Genomic DNA, 18,391 nt, shown 5'->3' on the forward strand with positions numbered 1-18,391 from the left:
CCTAATCTACTGTGTGTGAGGCATGATCACTTGAAAGTAGAAAACAGAAATAGTAAAATATTTCCTCTGGCTTTAGCTCTTTTAGAAAAATAAAGAGGGAAGAGGGAAAGAAATAGAAACAGTTTAACAAAGTGGCATGGAGGTGAGGGCAACAGCAGGCACTGCAGTACACACCTCCCATCCATCTGCACACCTACACAGCCAGGGCTTCCGCTGCTTCCCAGCACCCTGCTGTTCCCGTGGAACACCTTGCCAACTTCCTGCAAGAAGTGAAGAGGGCAGTCAGGAGTCACAGCCTGGCCACAGCAGCCCAACCTCAGTTCACAGACTGAGGAACTGCCATTCCCCAGCACCAGCAGTGCTCCACTGTGCCCTGATTTCCTGTTTCCTGCTCAGTTCTTTTATAGGGACTCGCCTCCCTGCCAGCTCTAACCAGCCAGCTCAGCCCCTGCTGAAATACCAACACATGCCTTAACACATTGTGCAGGCACAGGCAAAGCACCTCACCCTGCCCAAACACAGACACTGTGCTGAGGTGCATGGATGCCACAGTGCTCCCAGCGGAAGCACCCAGCAGCATCAGCCACCCAGGTCACATCTACAGAGTGAAACTCTTACATCCCTCAGCTTCTGTTTTATCTTCTATACCTAATCTTAGCAATGATCCAAAAACTCTACTTCCACGTACCTTCTCTTCCCTTCAGTGCCTTAAGTGGGAAGCGTTTTATCTCCAGAGCTTCACCTGCGTTGGCTGTGCAGGCTGTGTCCACTTCTCAGTGATCACACTGCCTCTCAGAAGGCTGCTTGCTCCCTCCTGACACCCAGCCAGGCCCCAACCTCCCACCACCATCACCAGAGGAGCAGGTGCTGTGGCCAGCTAGGAAAATGCTACAAGAGATGGTGGGACAGGGGATCCCCCACTGCAGTTACACTGAGGTGGGATATGGGACTGAGGGCAGGCAGGAAGGTGTACTGGGATGCCCTGGTGTGGCAGAGGAGGCCAGGAAACAGGAAGAGAAAGGTTCACAAGTCACAAGCCAGGACCAGTTTCATTTTCAATCCCTCAGCCTCTGCATTGATGATGCTCCAGATTAAAAACAAGGCAGCCCATGCAGCACCAGTGCCTGTTGAGGGCCAATGGCTCTCAGAACAGGGATCTCACCATTGTCCTATCTGCCAGTCCCACCTGGCATGCCCAAGGGATGGGATTGTCCCATGGGGAGACCCACTGATGTGGGCTCGGGTCTGATGGATGACAGCACTGCCTCAAGCCAGGCATCGCCCGCAGCAGCACAGGGACAGCCCACACCCAGTGAAGCTGTAGAAAAGGAAATTGTCCCATTTAATGACCTTGCCCCCGTAACAGACGTGAGCGCATCGCCGACGGTCGGCAAAGCAAAGTGCACAGTGAGTGGGACTCGGCCCCCACCCTGGAGAAGGCGTGGGAGAGCTCGGGGTTCCTGGCACGGCATGAGGACCAGCCAGGTGCCCAACCAGCAGCAAGGACAGGGAGAGCCCCGGGCTCGGTCCAGTTGGCACCAGTGTCAGGTCCAGTTTGCAGGGAGGTACAGCTCTCATTCGGCTCCATGTAGCGCAGGAATGGCAGGGGTAGGTCAAGTGTACCAGGACAGAGGCCAGAAGAGGTGGGTCTGGGGGCGCCTGGGAACAGGTCCTGCAGAACACCACCATGGCAGGTTTGGAGCCTCCCTGCCTGAACCACAGTTTAACCAAAGCAGGTAAAGGGAATAAAGAAGGGGCTGAAGGCAGAGCAGCCCAGGCAAGGGCCCTCAGGTCTATCTGGCTATTCCCATTTGCAAGGTATCCAGTGAGGGGGTGTGTGGGATCTGTCAAGCACCCCAAAACAGGAGTGAGCCTGGGTGACAGACGTTTACCAGCAGTTCCACGTCCCTGACAGTCTCTTCCTGGTGTGACTCAGGCAACACCGTGCCAGGAAGGGAGTCCAAGGGAGCCAGGCGTCCCCTCATTATCTGATGGAAGCATCGCTGGGGGGATCACGGTCAGATTCCTCACTCTCCTCATTTGGAGCTGACTCACTGTTGGAGGTCGGGGTGAAGGCAGGAGACTTTCTGCAGAGAACAGCAAAGGGCAGCAGTCTTAGCATTGCCCAGGGGGAAGGAAAGGACCTGTTTGGTGTGAGCAGGGGTCACCACAGCAAGCACAAGAGAAGCTGAAATGCCCCTTTGGGCATGTGTGGGTCTGGGTGATGGAAAGGTGTTCCAGAGGACACCAAACAAGATCATGAAGCAGAGCGGGGGGAGATGCTAGAGGGGGCTGCCCAGAGCAGGACCCTGACAAGGCATGTAAGGCTAGAGGTCTGTGAAATTCCACCACAGGGGTCCCCAGCCTGGAGACAACCCTGGCTCCACAGGCCTTTGGGGACTACACAATATCCTTGCACAATGGCAGCTCCCCTCTCCATCGGGGCGGGGGGAGGGGGGGGTGGGTCTAGCTTCAAGTGTCAAAAGTGACCTTCTACAGAGGTGGGTGGTACCATGACCTGTGTGGAGGCCAGCCAGGAGTCTGACAGCCTCTGTGACCTGCCCTCTCTCCACCCCACATGAGGGCAGGGCAGGAGTATTACCCAGTCCTTCAGCTCTCTCTTACCACCTTGGCTTCAGACCCAGAGCACAGGTGCCCCGGCTCTCCTGCTGAAGCTCACCTGTCCCCAGACTGGGTGATGAGCCGCCGGCAAGTCTCCATCTGCACATCCAACCCTCGCTTCATGCTGCACATTTCCATATACTCGTGGAGGTGCCGGTTCATGTCATTCTTGGCTGTGGCCAGTTCCAGCTGCTCAAGGGAAACAGTCCAGAGATGATCCCATGGCATGCGGTGCAGGGCCTTGCAGTGGGCAAGGCCAGACTGAGGGCTGTCCCCCACATTACCAGTGACCTGCATCAGCACTGTGTCTCCCTCCCCCAGGGACCCACTCCCCCATTTCACACCCTTCTGTGCCATGGCCTCCCCATTTCTCCTTATCCCACCTCTATTTGGTCGATGGTTTCCTGGTACTCCTTCTCACGGCTCTTGAACAGCGACTCTGTGTCCTTGATCACCTTTTCCAGGCTGTCATCCTGCTGCTGAGGAGAGCAGACAGCAGGTTTAGAGGCAGGGAAGCGTCCAACATGAGGAACCAAAGGCAAGAGAGAGAGAAATCAGAGAAAGAACTGGCAGCACTGGGAAAGGAGGAAGAAATACATACAGTGTAGTACAAATAAGGCAGGAAGGAGTCAGTCCTGCCAACAAGGACTTGAGAGACTCAGGATTCACCACACTGGGCAGTGACCATATCAACCTGAACAAGCTCAGCAGTGCACTGAAGATTTGGAGAGCACAGACCCTTCCCAAGCATGATACATTCCCAGGGGACTGACAAGGGCAAAAGATTTGGGATGACAAGGGCTTTGGCCAGACACCAAGGCCTTTCTTTGAGCAGTTTTGCTGCACAGTGGGTAGGTGGGCTGGAGAACATGAGCAAGGACCACCAGAAACCAGTCCAGACAGAGGAATTCTTCTCTTCTGGATGGGCTGTGGCTGTCCCCATGTGTGCACACCCCTCAGGCTACAGGTCTCTGGCCTGCCTCTGAAGGAGACCTCAACAGGGATGCTGTAATGTATTCATGCAGAAAAGGCAGGAAAGCATCTTGTACTGGCCTGAAAGGGAAAAGGGCTGAAATCTGGTTCTTTGAGAGAGAATCTCCCCAGGCTCAAGTGTCCCAACCCAACAAGACCTCAGGGCCGTGACACCACCGTTACCTCCCCTTGCACCTCTGCAGCTGCAATGGCATATCCAGAGAAGTCCTCCCAGAGGAGCAGGGTTTCTTCAGTCTCCTCCCATGTGAGGCTGTCACAGTCATCCTCAAAGTCATATTCCCTCCTGGGCAAAGGGAACAGCACATCAGCAACCAGCAGGAGAGCCACAGCAGGCAGGGGGCTGTGCTGGTGCCAAAGCCTTGCACCCTTGCACCCAAAGCTGCAGCCCTTGGGGATCTGGCCAGGGTAAACTCAGGTGTGCCAAAACCCAAGAGTTGATGGGGAAGGGGCTGGCTTTATTGTCAGGAGCCCCAGCCAGTTCAGGCACAGATTTCCAAAAGGCAGGAAGTGGGGCAAAAGAAGGGGAGTTGGACCAGCTCACACTCTTGGCAAAGGTAGGCTCAGGTCTCCCAGGGGGTCAGTCCCACTGTGCAACAGAGCACAGGGTGAACATTCTCCACAGCAGCGTCTCTCATCTTGCCCTTACCTGGGAAGGGAAGCCACAGACCACCCTGCCCTCCCCAGCCCAGGACCAGCAGGGACCCTGGCTCAACACCAATGGCAGAGGTGCACAGCAGCTGCACTCACAGCTGGTTCAGCATCCTCTGCATTTCCTCATTGATACTCATGGCTGTGGTCTCGTCCTCCTCCTCCTCATCAGGCTTCCGGGAGGCATCGCTCTCTGATAGCGAGGTGTCCTCATCGCTGACCTGCTTGCGCTCCCGCTTCCGCCCCACCGAGGCTGGGACCTTAACAGGAGACAAGTGCAGAGACTACAGAAACGAGGCCGGGTCCGAGGTCAGGAGCAGGTAGGCGGAAGGAGATGGAGAGGAAAGGAATGGTGGAGGCACAGAAAGGCAGGGAAAGAGAGAAAGACAGAAAGGAAGGAAGAGAGAGAGAGAGAGATGGGCTCATTATGATCAGGTTAAAGATGGGTCCAATGGATAAAATGTGGTTTTAGCATTTTCTAAAATTAAAACTAAGCAACTAAAGATGGAATCTATGAATCTGATGAGAAAAAACAATGTGATTTTACTGCTGAAAAACTCAAATCACCCACCACCCCAGTCCAAAGACAGGGAAACACAGTGACAGAAACAGGAAAAAAGAGAGTCTGAAAAAGGTGAAATATGTCAATATTTATAGTCCAACCTTTTTTAAAGAAAGTTAAAAATTTGCAAAATTTCTCAACTAAATGGAACTAACCAGTTGCTTCTGTAGGGACAAAAAGCGAGACAGAAAGGCAGCAACATCCAGAAAGAGAAAAGAGACAGAGACAGAGAAGAGAGACAGAGAGAAGATGACGGAGAGGGGAAGGGAAAGGAGAGAGATGGAGTTAGAGACAGACGCTCAAGCAACTTGTCTCCCTCCTGCAGCTGTTCCCCTAGCACTGTGGGATCCCCGGGCCCAACACAACAGGTCAGCAAGAGGTTGAGGGGACTCTTGATGTCCAAAGCAACATCTGAAGCTTTTCACCTCCACTCTGCACCCTTTTGCCCAGTTCTCCCGAGAGTGGTAGAAAGCAAGGGACCACAAAGAGCAAGGGTGAGGGTGACCAAACGTCTTCCCTAGCAGGGGGCTAGTATAGTCTCTTCTACCTCCTTTGGGATCTCTCCTCCCCAGAGCTGGTGGCTGAGTCTGGAGCAGCAGTGTGCGCTTCTCACCTGAAACATCTTGATCATGTCCTCGCAGTTCCGCTGCTGTGCCACATCACACAGCTTGGCAGTGATGTCAATGCGACGGCAGATGTCCATGTCCACCTTCATGGCCTTCTCCTGAATCTTGGTGTCCAGCTCCGTGATGTTCTGAACCCACGGCACCACAGGAAGGGGATAAAGGAGGAACATTAGGCAAGACAGATGGCAATTGGTGCCCCCACTTGCCCCCCACCAAGCACTGTTCCCACTTCCCTGCACTGCCCGCTGTGCCCAGGATTAACCCTGCCAGTGCTGAATGGGTCCCACCAAGGAACTGCTTTTCTACATAGCCACAACACTTGGGTAGGACACTGCTGTGGGGTTAGAGAGCAATTAGGGACTCACATTGCTCATCAGTCCCTTGAAGACAACAAGCTCAGCCTTGAGCTGCTCCACCTTCAAGGCCAGCTCCTCCTGGCAAGCTTCAGCCTCCTGGGCTTCCTGCACCAGGAAGGGAGAGACATGCAAATCAGTGCCAGTGTGAAGTAGCTGGGATGCAGGGGAAGGGGGAACAACAATGATCACCTCCTGCAGCTCAGTCACCCGGTCCTGAAGCTGGACACGCACCGTGTACTCCTCTTCCCATCTAGGGAGACAAACGCTGGTCAGATCCCATCGGCCTCGCCTCGCTGGCCGCCAAAGGGAGAGGATAGAGCAGCAGCTGCTCACCCCAAAGCTATCTGAGAGCGGGGGGGGTGACAGCACCGGGGCGGGAAGGAGAACGTGCCCAGGAATGCATGGCCTCTTGTTTTCAGGCAATGGCAGCTGCTAAGCCCATCAGCCCCCCCCCGGCCACAAACCCTGCCCCACCATGGCTGCCTGCCCTGCGATGGGGGGAGCTGGGGACACTGAGTGCAGGCTCTGCATGGCAGCTGGGCTGCACGCCCTGCCACACCAGGGCTGGCCCATGGCCCGTCACAGCCCACTGGCCTCTCCATCTGCCCCTGAGCCCCACAGCCCTGAGTCACAGCAGCTCCAACACTCAGCAACAGGTTTACAGATGTATTGCAGAGCTGCCCCCATCTTCATCATTTCTGAGACCAGGTTTGTGAGTCTGCAGTGCTGCAGTTCAGGCTGTCCAGAAGCACAGACCCTGACCTTGACACCAAACCACCTCACAGTGTGAGTGACAACGATGAGCATGAAGGGCTGCTCTTCTGCCTGTCCCAATGCAGAAGGCTGCCCTGGGCAGGGGCACGAGACTCCTTGGAGCCACTGCCGCATTACAGGTTGGATTAAAGAATACTGTTCCGTCCCACAAGGAAGCAGGATAGATTGTGTTACTTTATGCCAGACTGTCCGGTGGGTATTGGGCTCTGCAGCTTTGCAAAAAAGCAGAGCTGCAAGATGCCCAGACTTGCTGAGCAAAGACACATCCCCTAGCAATTATTATATTATATTTCACTGTATGAGATCAACCTCTTGGGTCATGCTGCAGTGTTGGCCCAGCGCACGGTCTGTTGGGAAGCCATCAAGCCATACTGCTCTTGGTTAAATGACGATCCCATAGAGCAGGGGGGTTGGCATGTGCTGCGGTGCAGCATGGGGTAGGGCTGCTGCATTCCTACCCAGATCCTGGCTCTTCTGGGAGAGCCAGATTTTTTCGAGAAAGTGAGATCACTCTGGGATAGCAACCAGAGCTGGGCCCTTCCTGGTGCTGTGAGGTCTGGTTTCTATTTAACGCCTGCAAGAACCAACACAGACACTGCGACTCTGCACAAGGATGTGAAAAATCTCTCCTCTCACTTATCCACATCAAGTTTGAACAATAAATCCTAAGGCCGAGGAGGCTAGAAAGCATATGAAAAGCCCTTACATTTGTTCTCTCGGGGTATCTGGACAATCTGATGACATGGGAGAGCCCTGGCTTGTGAATTTCTAAGCTCTTAAAGCTAGCAACACTGCTCCTTACTCAAAAAAGGACAAAAGTGTGCACTCCTCATGTTGGGGTTTGATCCATACCACAGCTCCAGAAGGGGAATCAAAGAGTGTTCCCATCCCTTTGGGGGAAGAGAGAGATGAAGGGAAAAGAAAGGAGAAAGTTAAAATGTAGAATTGCCCTTATACGGGAACTGCTCAAACAAAGCCTCCCTCCCCAGGGACAAAAATGCCTTCCACCACAAGAAAAAAATTTCAGCATCTTTCTCGGTGTGGCACTGCCTCCTTTTTGGTCCCCGCCTCCCTCTGGGTCTCTATATAGCCCAGACTCACTGGGGACGTAAAGCATAGCTGCAAATCCTGGTAAGAGTTCATTTCACACCAATGCTATGGAAGACGAGTGCAGGTCACACGCATACCGGCTTAAAAGGCAGGAAATTTGTCCCTCTAGGGACAAATTCATGCACCCATCCATTGTGAACCTCTCCTCTGCTCATCTCCTGCCTGGCTCCTTTTCCCCTGCTCCCTCCTGCAATGCACCACTCCTAATAATAACCTGCCTGCAGCACTGCGCCCTCCCAGGTCGCTGCCAGCTGGAAGCAAGGCTGCCCCACACAGCCCCACGGCCACCAAAGGGCGTGCCAAGGGGAGAGGGGAGGTCCTTCCTGCACTGCTGCAAAGCAACAACCTGCCCAAAGGCAGACAGTGAGGGAAGGAGGGTCCCAGGTGCACGCAGACCTGACCATCTCCTTGCCAGCTACAGGAAAGCTCTCCCAAAGCCCGGGATGTGAAAAGATGCAGTGCTGTCCCTGCCAGGTGTGTCCCTTCAACAAGTTCACTTAAAAAAATCAACAATTCCCCCATCTTTAAAAATCCTGCTCACTGCAACAGGCACTGGAGTGCTTTACCCCATCCTGCAGGGTCAGTGCACACCAGGGCTTTGGGCTGCTTGGGACCTGAAGCTCCACTTATTCCCTCTCTTGCCACATCTGAACTATGTTTGAGCTCACCTTAATGGGGATGGCCCTGCAGCCTGGCACAGCTCCTCAGAGGGCAATTACAACAAAAGACCTTCTTGAAGCATTTTAATAAACAAGGGGGCTAGTAAGAATGATGGAGAGACTTTGTACCAGACCATTTGCCTGCAGGGACAAGAGGCAAAGGTTTTAAACTGAAAGAAGGTTTCGATGGGACATAAGGAACAATTTTTTATGATGGTGGTCAGACACTGGAGCAGGCTGCCCAGAGAAACTGTGGATAGCCTCTCACTGAAAATGCTCAAGGTCAGCACTTTGAGCAACCTGATGTAGTGAAACCTCACAGTAGGGAGATTGGACTAGATAACCCTAAAGGTCTTCTCCAACCCAAACCAATCTGTGACTAACACACCGTGTGGTAGCGCTACTCACTCCACACCTCCAGCATGCCCTTGCAACCTCCAAGGTAAGAATCACTTGTGAATACAAGTAGTAGGTGTAGCAGGCAGCACAACAACCTGATGAGACTCCCAGATCCCCAGCACTTAGCAGGTCTGTATGATACTCAGAGGCACCCTCTGCCCCTACCCAGGCCACCTAATTTCAGTCTGCTCCTCCCAAGTGCAGCTCCTGTGAGCCTCTCTCCTGCTGCTGCAATTATTCTCATCCCTTCCTACAGCCCCCACAGGCTCTCCTGGATCCCTGACTTGAAATTCAGGCCCTGTGTATCCAGAAAGAAGTTCCAAATACTGTAGGGCACATAGCAGCAACGCTGTCCTGAAAAAAGCACAAGCTCCAGCACCCAAGCCATGGGTAGGAGAACTGGGAAGTCCTGTGTCAATATGGCCTTTTCCATCTGTCTGCAGGCAGGTGGCAAAGGCACGACACCAGCTGCACTGTCCCTGTAGCAGATCACAGCCCCCAGGGAACTCTCAGCTCCCAAGGGATGTTGGTGTCAGCCCCCAGCATGGAGAAGGGTGTGGAAATGGGATCCCTCTGTCCCATTCCCCTGTTTGGAACCTGGCTGTACCATCAGAAAGTTCTCAGTGCTGAATAGGGTCTGGGGGTGGGGTCTGCTTTCCCCCAGCTCCTGGTAACACATTCCAAAAATAGATCCCACCAATAACATTGGTTCATAGCAGCTTGTGGTGCTCCCCATCTCATCCTCAGCAGTCCCTCTGTCACCCCCTCTGCAGCCTTCCCTGAAGCTCACTTGCCAGAGCAGGACAACCCTGAAAAGCTCTCCATTCTCCCAAAGTTTCAGCAGCACCAACAAACTCAACTTTGTCCTCTATGGCTGACCCACTTTGAGGCTCAAGTTCTCCTGGCCAAAAAATCTGGTTCCAGCTTCCCTACTCTCTGATCTGAAAATGCAATGCAAGTAGTGCTGCTCCCCTCTGGAGAAGGAACCTGACCACTGGCTTAATAATAAAAGGCCTTAGGTACATGCAGCAGTTGGTGGGAAAGAGAAGATGCCAACTCCTCCTTTCCATGTGCCCTGCTCAGTGCCTTCGGAGCATCTGACAGGCAAGTTCGCTCAGCCTAAGCCTTATAAAGCCAAAAGCATAAGGTGTTATCTTGGACCCCAGCCTTGATCTTGTCACTGGAGCCCATGCAGAAACGGCCAGTGGCACAGCTCCCGTGGGGAGTTGTGTGTGGAATCACAAACTTTCTAACTGCTTCTAAAGCATCGTAATGTGACTTCTGAAAAAACCCCAAACCAGTCGCTCGGGTGGTGTCAGTCCCCAGTGACGCTCTCGCCCGGCCCCGCACTCCGACCCTGCGACGCCAGCCCAGCCTGATCTCATCCTTCGTGGGGATCCGGGAGCAGCCTCGGGAACTGGCCTGGCACAAAAGCACTGCCGGCAAAAGGCGAGGGTAGCAGTCACCCTGCACGGGGAAGAACTGGCCAAGAGATTAGCTTTGCATTCTACTTCTCCCATCTCCAAGTCACAGGCCAAGCCACAGCTATTTTGGGTCGGGAGGAAAGCCCCCGAGGGTGTCCTGCCTCGGCTCTCTGCTGCTGAGGGGCTAGCTGGAGAGCACTGGCGAGGGAAAGGGCCTAGGAGAGGCCAGCCACCCTGCTGAGGGGCTTCTCGACACATCCAGAGAACTCTTCCTACCAACCTTCGCCAATCGTGCTGCATGTTCACCTTTCCTCACCTATTTTCAGGCTGCTCCCCCTTCCTGAGCATTTCCAGATACCCTCGGCTTTAAAACACAGTTCCTGGAGCCATTCCTGGTTATTCCTTCCCTGCTTGGAAAAGCATTTCTAGTTGCTCATGCCAGGCTGGTAAGATGGAAAAAGGCTCAACGAACGTCCCGAGATGGGATGGCAAGGGGAGGAGACCCAGGCACAAACAAATGCTTTCAGGGGTCCACGTTTTTCCTCATGCTGTCTCCAGCCCGTACTCCCGAGAAGTCTGGCCAGGACTGTCGCCTTCCCTCCCTGCTTGTCCCGCACAGCGCCCACCGGGCAGAGCCCTGCAGTCTCCCCGGCGATAGTTCCAGTCCCCTGGGAATGCCGCTGGTGCCCCTGGCTCCCGCCACCCCTTCTCACCTGCGCTTGTACTCGTCGCGCTCCCTCTTCACCTTGGCCAGCACGTTGTAGAGGGCTCGGATCTCAGGAGTGATGGTGTCGATTTGCACGCCCACCCCGTCGGGGTGGACCCAGGAGACGCCCGGTCCCTGCACCAGGGTGGTCTCGGGCCCCGGGCCGAGCCGCCGGGCTTGCGAGAAGGACCAGATGGTGCCGGGCATGAAGCGGGAGCCGGCGGAGAAGGCGGAGGGCTGGCCAGGACCACCGGGGCGGGAGCCGGGGGACCCCAGCGCCCGGGCCGACCCCAGCCCCAGCCCCAGGGTGCGGATGGGACCCACGAAGCCGGTCTGCACCGCCTGGTCCCGGCGCGGGGGTCCGCGGCCGCGGCCGCCCGCCCCCTCCTCCAGCGCCTGCTGCAGCTGCTTCTCCAGCTGCCGGTTGCGCCGCTCGAGCTCGTGGACCTTGGCCAGGAAGCAGCGGAACCGCAGGTTCAGAGTCTTGAGGACGCTGATGTTAGAGCCCAGGTCGTTGCGGAGGGCCATGGCGGCGGGCGGCGCGGGGAAGGGGCCGGCGGGCGGCTCCCCGGCCAGGGGCTCGGCGGCGGGCGGCGGCGGCAGTTCGGGGCCCGCCAGCCCCTGCTGCTCCTGCGACAGGAGGAAGAGGTTGGGGCCGAAGAGCGGGTTCATGGCGGCGGCGGGACGGAGCGGGGAGCGCCGGGCGGAGGGGGATGCGCCCGGCCGGCCCCGGCGGCGGGGGCGCGGCTTCCGCTGCGGCGGGGATGCGGCGGCGGCGGCGGGCTCCGAGAGCCGCCCCCCGCTCTCTCCCGCCGGCCCCGGGCGGAGCGAGCACAAGAGGAGACACGGTAGAACCTCCCTTTCCTCTGCCAGCCCCCGTCTCTCCCCCCGCCGAGGGGCGGCTCGGCCTCCCCGGAGGGTTTCTGGGCGCTCCGGGGCGAAGGGACGCGGCCCGGTCCGGCAGGATTCTCCGGAGGGAAGTCCCTCTCCGGCACCGTTAGCTGAAACCCCGCCTGGTACCGATTTCCGTAACTAGCCCAACCGCAGCACAGTGTGCCTCTGCCTCGTTTTGAATATTTTATTACTTTTTTGCATAGAATTTAGTGCTTTCCTAGAGCTGCCCCCCTTAAAGAGGGCATAAATTTGCCTCTGCACCCCAAAGCCTCTTGTTATCCTCCCTCGTGCGCCCCAAGGCAGCCCTGTCCCTGCTGTGCCAGCAGCCCGCCCACGGGGCTCTGCCGCTGGACAATGGCGAGCCAGCGGGCAGGGGAGGCTGTGTGGAGGCAGCCTCTCAGATACCATGCTTGACTTGCAACTGGCTTCCTCCTTCCTTGCTCGCAAAGCAGCCTCGGGTCTTGTTTCATGTCCCTTATTTTAGCCTACTTTAGGTAATTCCCTCTTATCCCCTGACCCCGACCCCAGGTGAATTTTACAAAAAGCGCTGGTGTCGCCCCTCACCCCATTATCCGGTGGGAGGAGACTGCGCACAAATGGATCATTACATAAATATTTTATGGATGTGGACACCTGTATTCCCTTGCTGTCCGTGTGCTCCTGGCCTGTTCCCCCAGGACTTCCATCGAGGAGCTGAGCTGAGTGTGGTACTTGCGCAAAGCAGCCTCTGATGGCTCAGCTGAGCCATCAGTAAGGGATGAGTGAGCAGTGGGTTTGAGTTTAAAGAGATGCCCAGCACCACACTACCCTGTGCTCTGTGGAAGGACCTGGGCATGCTCCAGTGGGGCAGTGTGCTACAGCCCTTTCCTTGGGATCAAAGGTATGGCTGGATTCATATTGCCAGGAACTTCTGGCTCCACTGAGGATAGCCAGCTTTGTGAGTCTTGACTGAGAGTCTGCCTATTGCATGTTCCCTACTGCTTCTCCTCCAAGGCTACAAGTCTCCTCCATCCCTCCATTACCCTTCTACCATTCTGGCCTGGGAGCAGGGCAAATCAAATTTGTTCCCCTCTTCTGCCTTGCTTTGTCCAGCATCAGTTATATCCAGTTATCATCCCTGTCCTGCCCACAACTCAACTCAACCCCCCAACTGCATTTATCACACTTCCTCTTCCACCAGCAACCGTCTGCATCCCCCCTGGCACATCCATGACCACTGGAACTCAGCTGGACTACAGTCCCTTTGAGATGGGCTTAGGTTGGGAAAGAAATTAATTTTCCTCTTCTGTCACCTCCTTTTTAACGATTTTCCTCTTCTCAAGCAGATGTTCCTTTGCTCTGCCTCTGACTAGAGAGGCTGAGCGGTGGCAAGGAGTGCTCTTGACCAGGGAGAGGAGGGCAGGAAGGGTTTCCTCATGGACAGGCAGAAGAGATCCCCATCTTCCAAAAGCTAGTGCAGCAACAGCAGCTGGCAGGAAGCCATGTACCTGGCAGCAATGCTACCAAATAAACAGCCAAGGAAAAGAGAAGGACAGATGGACAAGAGGGATCCCAGTCAAGAAGATTGTTTTGAAGCAGCAGTGACAGCTCCAGCTCAGAAACCTCTCAGCATGTGACCTTTAGCCACCACTGACTCCTTTCTTCCTGCTGCCACAGCCTGCCTGTGTGCCCAGCAGCCCGTGCTTTCTGCCAGCATCCTCCCCCCTCATGTACTCCTGGTTTTACCCCTCCACACCTTTGCACCTGGGCGAGCAAGGTCAGACTGGGGAGATCTGCTGCTGCTTGCAGCCAGTGAAGATCACAGGCAAGAGCAATGGCACAAACTGCAGCAAGGGCAAGCTCTGCTTGGCCTGCTCCTGTCTGGCTGGGGAAGCCCAGCGAGTGGAGCTGATTAATGAAATGCCAGTGGAGGAAGGTGGTGGGATCTCTGTCCGTGGTGGTTCTTGGGGCTCAGCTATGCAAATCCAGTGTGTGACCTAGTGCTGGGACAGCCCTCCTTACCGCAGGAACTGAGCTACAGACCTACAGCACTTCTTCCCACCAACACTCCAGCTGTCTCCTGGACTGGAGGCAGTGTGGAGCCTCCTTTTTTCTCTGACTTCCCTTGCTTGCTGGGGGAAGGGATTCCTACTGATGCAGAAGACGACTGGGGCAAAGGGCCAACTTATTCTCGTTATTTCTGCAGAAACTAGAAACAATCCTGCTACCCAGGGAACCACAGCACTCCTCCTCTGGGCCTCAATCTCACTGCAGCACAACAGCTCCTTCTCCTCTTCTTCCCCTCTTGGTTCACCTAACACCTGGCAATTCTCCACCTGCTCCTGCCCCCAGTTTAGCAGCTCAGAGTCAACAGTCAACTGCTGGACTCCAGCTGCTGACATGCAGAGCTGCTCATTACAGCTCTTAAAATCATACCTGTAGCTAATGTGAAAAAAGATACTGCTTTACAAACATGGTGGTATTTATCTTACTTCCACAGATTTTAAGGCTAGGAAAGAAACACTGCATTTTCTGACTCTGTGCGAAACAAACAGTGCAAATTCACAGGGAAAAGAGATTAAGCCTCTACCACTATCCTCCACGGGCAAATCAAGGTAGGTTCCCAGATGGCAACCCCCTATTAAAATTACTTGTCTCCTTTGCATTTGCTCAGCTGTAACATCCGTTACCAGGCTGAGATGCTCCTCTTTTCCCAGATCTCAGAAGATCTCAGTAGCTAACACGTCCTCCTTGCAAAGGTACTTCATAGGTGAAACCTGTCCAAATCAGCTCACAGCTTTCACAGAGGCTCTTTTTGTAAGGCATAGGTGTCCTCAGTGTGCCTGTACCCCGTCTCCCTGCTCCCCTTTCCCTTTGAGTACCTTCTCCCTTGCACAACACTGCTGAAATATTTCTGTGTAAACTCTCCAAGTCTTCCAGCTTCCAAGATTCTTCAGTCAAACTGACCCATAAAATTGCTTCTATCCTCAACCAGAGGGAGATGTTGCAATGAATGCACAACTTTTGGACCTAGCAAAGTCATCAGCCCAGTTAGTTGCCTGGATTTGGGTGCAAATGTGGAGAAATTGGTGCAGAGGAGCAGCTGCCACCAGCGGCTGGACGATTGCCATACTTAACAACACCCAGAAATGTTCCTATCTAACAGCAAAGGAGGGAATGGATTTTCTTCTAAAAGTACACAAACACTAGTCCAGGAGGGAGTTTTGGAGCCAGGTCTTCATGAGAAGGCAGTTCTGGGACCTAACTGACTTTACCTTCTTAGCAGTTCCCCACTGCCTCCATCAGGCAGGTGGGAATTGCAGACATCCTCCTCAGGAGCTCTCCACATCCTCCCTAGCAGGGATGGACAGCCTGGGGGAAGCAAGACTCACTGATGGGACTTTGGCCATTCGTGGATTCAGCCCCTACAAAAGTGTCCGTATCTCTGGGTGTTATGTGCAATGCAATGTGTTCATGAAGACCCAAATTTCATACCCAAGTCCCTGAAATGTGCAGTGCAGGATTTCAGCCCCTTCCTCAGGATACAGCCAGACATGAGGCAATGCAACCAGAGACAGCACACCCGGGCCCAGAACAGACATTACAGCACATGACATCACTGGAATCAGTGACCAACCCCCGTCACTGCTGGAGTCTCTGCCCTTTCCATTACGCTCTCTTGTCCCCAGAAGTCTTCATTTTCCTTCCTGCGTCACCCCAAGGGTGCAGCAGTGCAGGGCCTGCCTCTCCCTGCCGGCATGCAGAGGGGAGTTGCCAGCTGGCTGTCTTCATTGTGCCCTGATAAGGCTGCTCAAACAGACTCCCAGCTTGGGGAGAAGGACTGCATGCAGCACAGTGGAACAGATATCACGACTTCTCTCAACAAGCTTTTAATCTGTGACAGCATTTTTACCCCTCAGATCTGCTTTCAATCCTTGTTCTGCCTCAGTTCTTGCTTTGCTCTGTCTCAGCTCTTGCAAGCCATGTTATCAGCAGCTTTCATATATTAAAACACATAAAGGAAGGTACTGAAAGATGATCCAGCAGTCACATTTTCCAGAAATCTCAGCTTTCAGGTAACAAAAGATTCCCAGAGTAAGAAGGCAGCTGCAAGCACAAGCCTAATGTGACCACAGCCTTGTACCAGAATGCAGAGGAAACTATCAAGCTTTGTTCCGAGCTGCTGCATCCCCAGTACTGCCTCTGAAACTTGATGGTGGCATTTGAATGTCACACTCAACATTATCTCTTTGAGCAGTGATAACTGCAATGCCTGAAATCAAGAGCAGGAGATCAAACCACCAAAGAGAGATGAAAATTTCTCCCATCTCTTCCCTGCTATTACAAAAGGCTTGCAGGCATGCCAAGTGGTTGCAACAATGCTCAGCAAGAGAGGTTTTATTGACACAGTTAAAGCAGCAGCTAATTCCTGCATTTCAGGGCTGAAATTCCATCATAATTTGGAAATTGCTGGAAACCAGACAGTTACCTTAGGATCTCAACCAGGAAAATTCTATCCCTGCTGCTGGGGTTATCAGGATAAACTGGTTAACAAGCTGAGGCAGCACACTCACATGGTCACCTCAGCAGGCAGCAGCAACAACACAGGACAGACAGATCAGCATTGCTCCCAAAAGGACAGGCTCAGGCCTTTAAGAGGCTCTTGCTGCTTCTCTCACTAAAACCTAGGATGCATTTGTCCTCTCTGAACATTTCCCAGTTTTACAGTCTTTATGCAGATGAGGAGTACTAGAAATGCAGTATTGAAGCAGTAATTCCTTCCCTTGGGTGCTATTGCACCTAGCATTTATTTAATTATTTTCAGACACAGAAAATCTTCCCTTGCGTCCTCTGTATCTCACCACACAAGCCCAAAGCGAGACAGTTGCACTCAGAGGCTCCTCCCTGACCTAATTCAGTGGGAAAGCATGGGAAAAAAGTTAATGTTCTACAATGAAGACATTTGTTTAATGGCTATCCAATACAAAATGATAAAGTCAGCCCCCCCCCCACCCCTGCAAACGGTGTTATACTAAATAAAACACACAGATAGATAAACTCTAAAAAGCAGAAGATAACAAGGTCAGTAACAAAGACCAGGACTCCTGAGACACTGAACCAGTACAGAAACCACTCAAGCACAACCTTGAAGAGCTTCAGCCAGAAACTTCACAACTGATAAAAAAAACAGCATTATCATGGGCTTTGTGGGAAAGAGCAGACCTGTGATGTTTGAGTATAACTGCAGGACTGTGTAGAGTTTATCATTCACTGTTTTAAGGAAGATTACGGGAGCAAAATTTACCATGGGATGTTGAGGGGAAGGACTGAAGGAGGCAAAAGGGAGGCATCAAGGTAAATCAAGGATAATTGAGCATGGGAAATGGAGAGAGGAATAAATAGGAACCAGTCACATGGAGACTGGCTGCTGGTCAGTGTGCCTGCGTGGCTGAGCCCTGCTCCCAATTACTACCATCTGTCCTGGCCTCACATTAAGCTAATCCCAGCCGTTTTCCCTGCACACTTGCACACTGCTGTTAGCTAACTGCAAGCTGGGATAGCCTGCAAGCAGGAGGCACAGACAGACCACAAGCCTGAGCTGCCAGTGACCCACCAAAGTGTGTGCAGACAATCCACTAGCACAGTCCAGGGCTAATGGGCCAGGGAACAGGATTAGGCCTTTTTTGTTCATGCTTTGTAAGTGCTGTAGCGTGTTTCCCTGGGCACCCATCACAGCAGGTTCCCTCAGTTTCTGCTGATTACTCTGTACCTGGTGGCATCGATGGTGAGTGGGAAAGCTGCTCACATGTAGCAGACCAGGACATTAAACAGAAACAGCCCAGACCACTGCTTGCTATGTCTTAAGGAGAAACAGCTGCATTTGGGTGAAATAAAAGCAAAAAGAACTTCATTGTACGGCTCCACAAACCAAAAGCAATCCCTGCTCAAGTCTGGGAGGCCAAGAAGTGAGAGACTCTCACAGCACAGTGATCTGCAGCTGGACAAGATAAAACTGGCCATTACATAAACCCTATTTGGCTAGCCTGATTTATTCTAGAAGAGTAAAACAAGCCCCTGGGTGAGCAATCATAGTTTAGATTTGAACTTAAACAGAGACCTCAATCATGTTCATTCTAGAAAGCAGACATACCACTAAGGAGCTGGGGCAGTGTTAAGACCAGACCAATCAGCTGTCCAGCCCAGGAGTTTTAAACCACCTATATTAGAAGGCTGCCATAATAAACCACTGCTGTTTGTCACAAGGATCTCTGAGAGTTCTGTCCTTCATCTCCAACCAACAACCTCACATAACAAGAGACTGTTGGGGAACAGAATAATGGTGAAATGAGGACAAGTCACAAGTGTGAACTAAGTGACAACAGGGAACTAGGGAACCACTGGGCTAGAGCCTTGCCCAGACAAAGCACTCAGCTGACAGCTCCACACAATACAGACTTCATGCAGGCAGCAAGGATTTCAGCTCCCACTGCTTCTTCATAAACATCCCTGTTGTAGGGAATAAGGGCAGACACCAGAAATGCCAGAGCATCAGCTGGAAGTAAGAGGGGTTTCTGCTGCAAAGTAATAAGGGGACACAACAGAATTCTGTACTTCACGTTCAAGGATAAAGACTTGAGC

The 18,391-nt window shown here is 53.4% G+C and overlaps 1 protein-coding gene across 7 annotated transcripts; it reads right to left on the reverse strand.

Annotated features, from left to right (window-relative positions):
* Window positions 1–1,313: 1,313 nt before the first annotated feature.
* IFFO1 (intermediate filament family orphan 1) lies at window positions 1,314–11,606 on the reverse strand. 7 transcript variants are annotated; one of them, XM_033053113.2, is made up of 10 exons: window positions 10,887–11,606; window positions 5,997–6,057; window positions 5,817–5,912; window positions 5,439–5,579; window positions 4,981–4,989; window positions 4,363–4,547; window positions 3,790–3,898; window positions 3,006–3,098; window positions 2,681–2,811; window positions 1,314–2,087 (listed from the first exon to the last, which is right to left on the reverse strand). In XM_033053113.2, the coding sequence occupies exons 1-10, from the start codon at window positions 11,549–11,551 to the stop codon at window positions 1,985–1,987; spliced, it is 1,593 nt and encodes a 530-aa protein (XP_032909004.1). In that variant the 5' UTR covers window positions 11,552–11,606; the 3' UTR covers window positions 1,314–1,984. The 7 variants fall into 7 exon arrangements, with proteins under 7 accessions (XP_032909004.1, XP_032909003.1, XP_032909001.1 ...); XM_033053112.2 differs by having other exon boundaries at window positions 3,006–3,101; XM_033053110.2 differs by having other exon boundaries at window positions 3,778–3,898.
* Between the last annotated feature and the right edge of the window lie 6,785 nt (window positions 11,607–18,391).

This window comes from Catharus ustulatus, chromosome 2, assembly GCF_009819885.2.
Source record: "Catharus ustulatus isolate bCatUst1 chromosome 2, bCatUst1.pri.v2, whole genome shotgun sequence".
Taxonomy (NCBI): domain Eukaryota; kingdom Metazoa; phylum Chordata; class Aves; order Passeriformes; family Turdidae; genus Catharus; species Catharus ustulatus.

Bases quoted from the DNA above. Each gene is read 5' to 3' on its own strand.
- IFFO1 (XM_033053109.2), bottom strand. From the start codon at position 11,551: ATGAACCCGCTCTTCGGCCCCAACCTCTTCCTCCTGTCGCAGGAGCAG. The intron at 3,102-3,777 runs GTAACGGTGGTG...TGCTCTCCTCAG, and splicing joins CTGCAGAGGTGCAAGGGGAG to CAGCAGGATGACAGCCTGGA. The intron at 2,812-3,005 runs GTGGGATAAGGA...TCCCTTGAGCAG, and splicing joins AAACCATCGACCAAATAGAG to CTGGAACTGGCCACAGCCAA.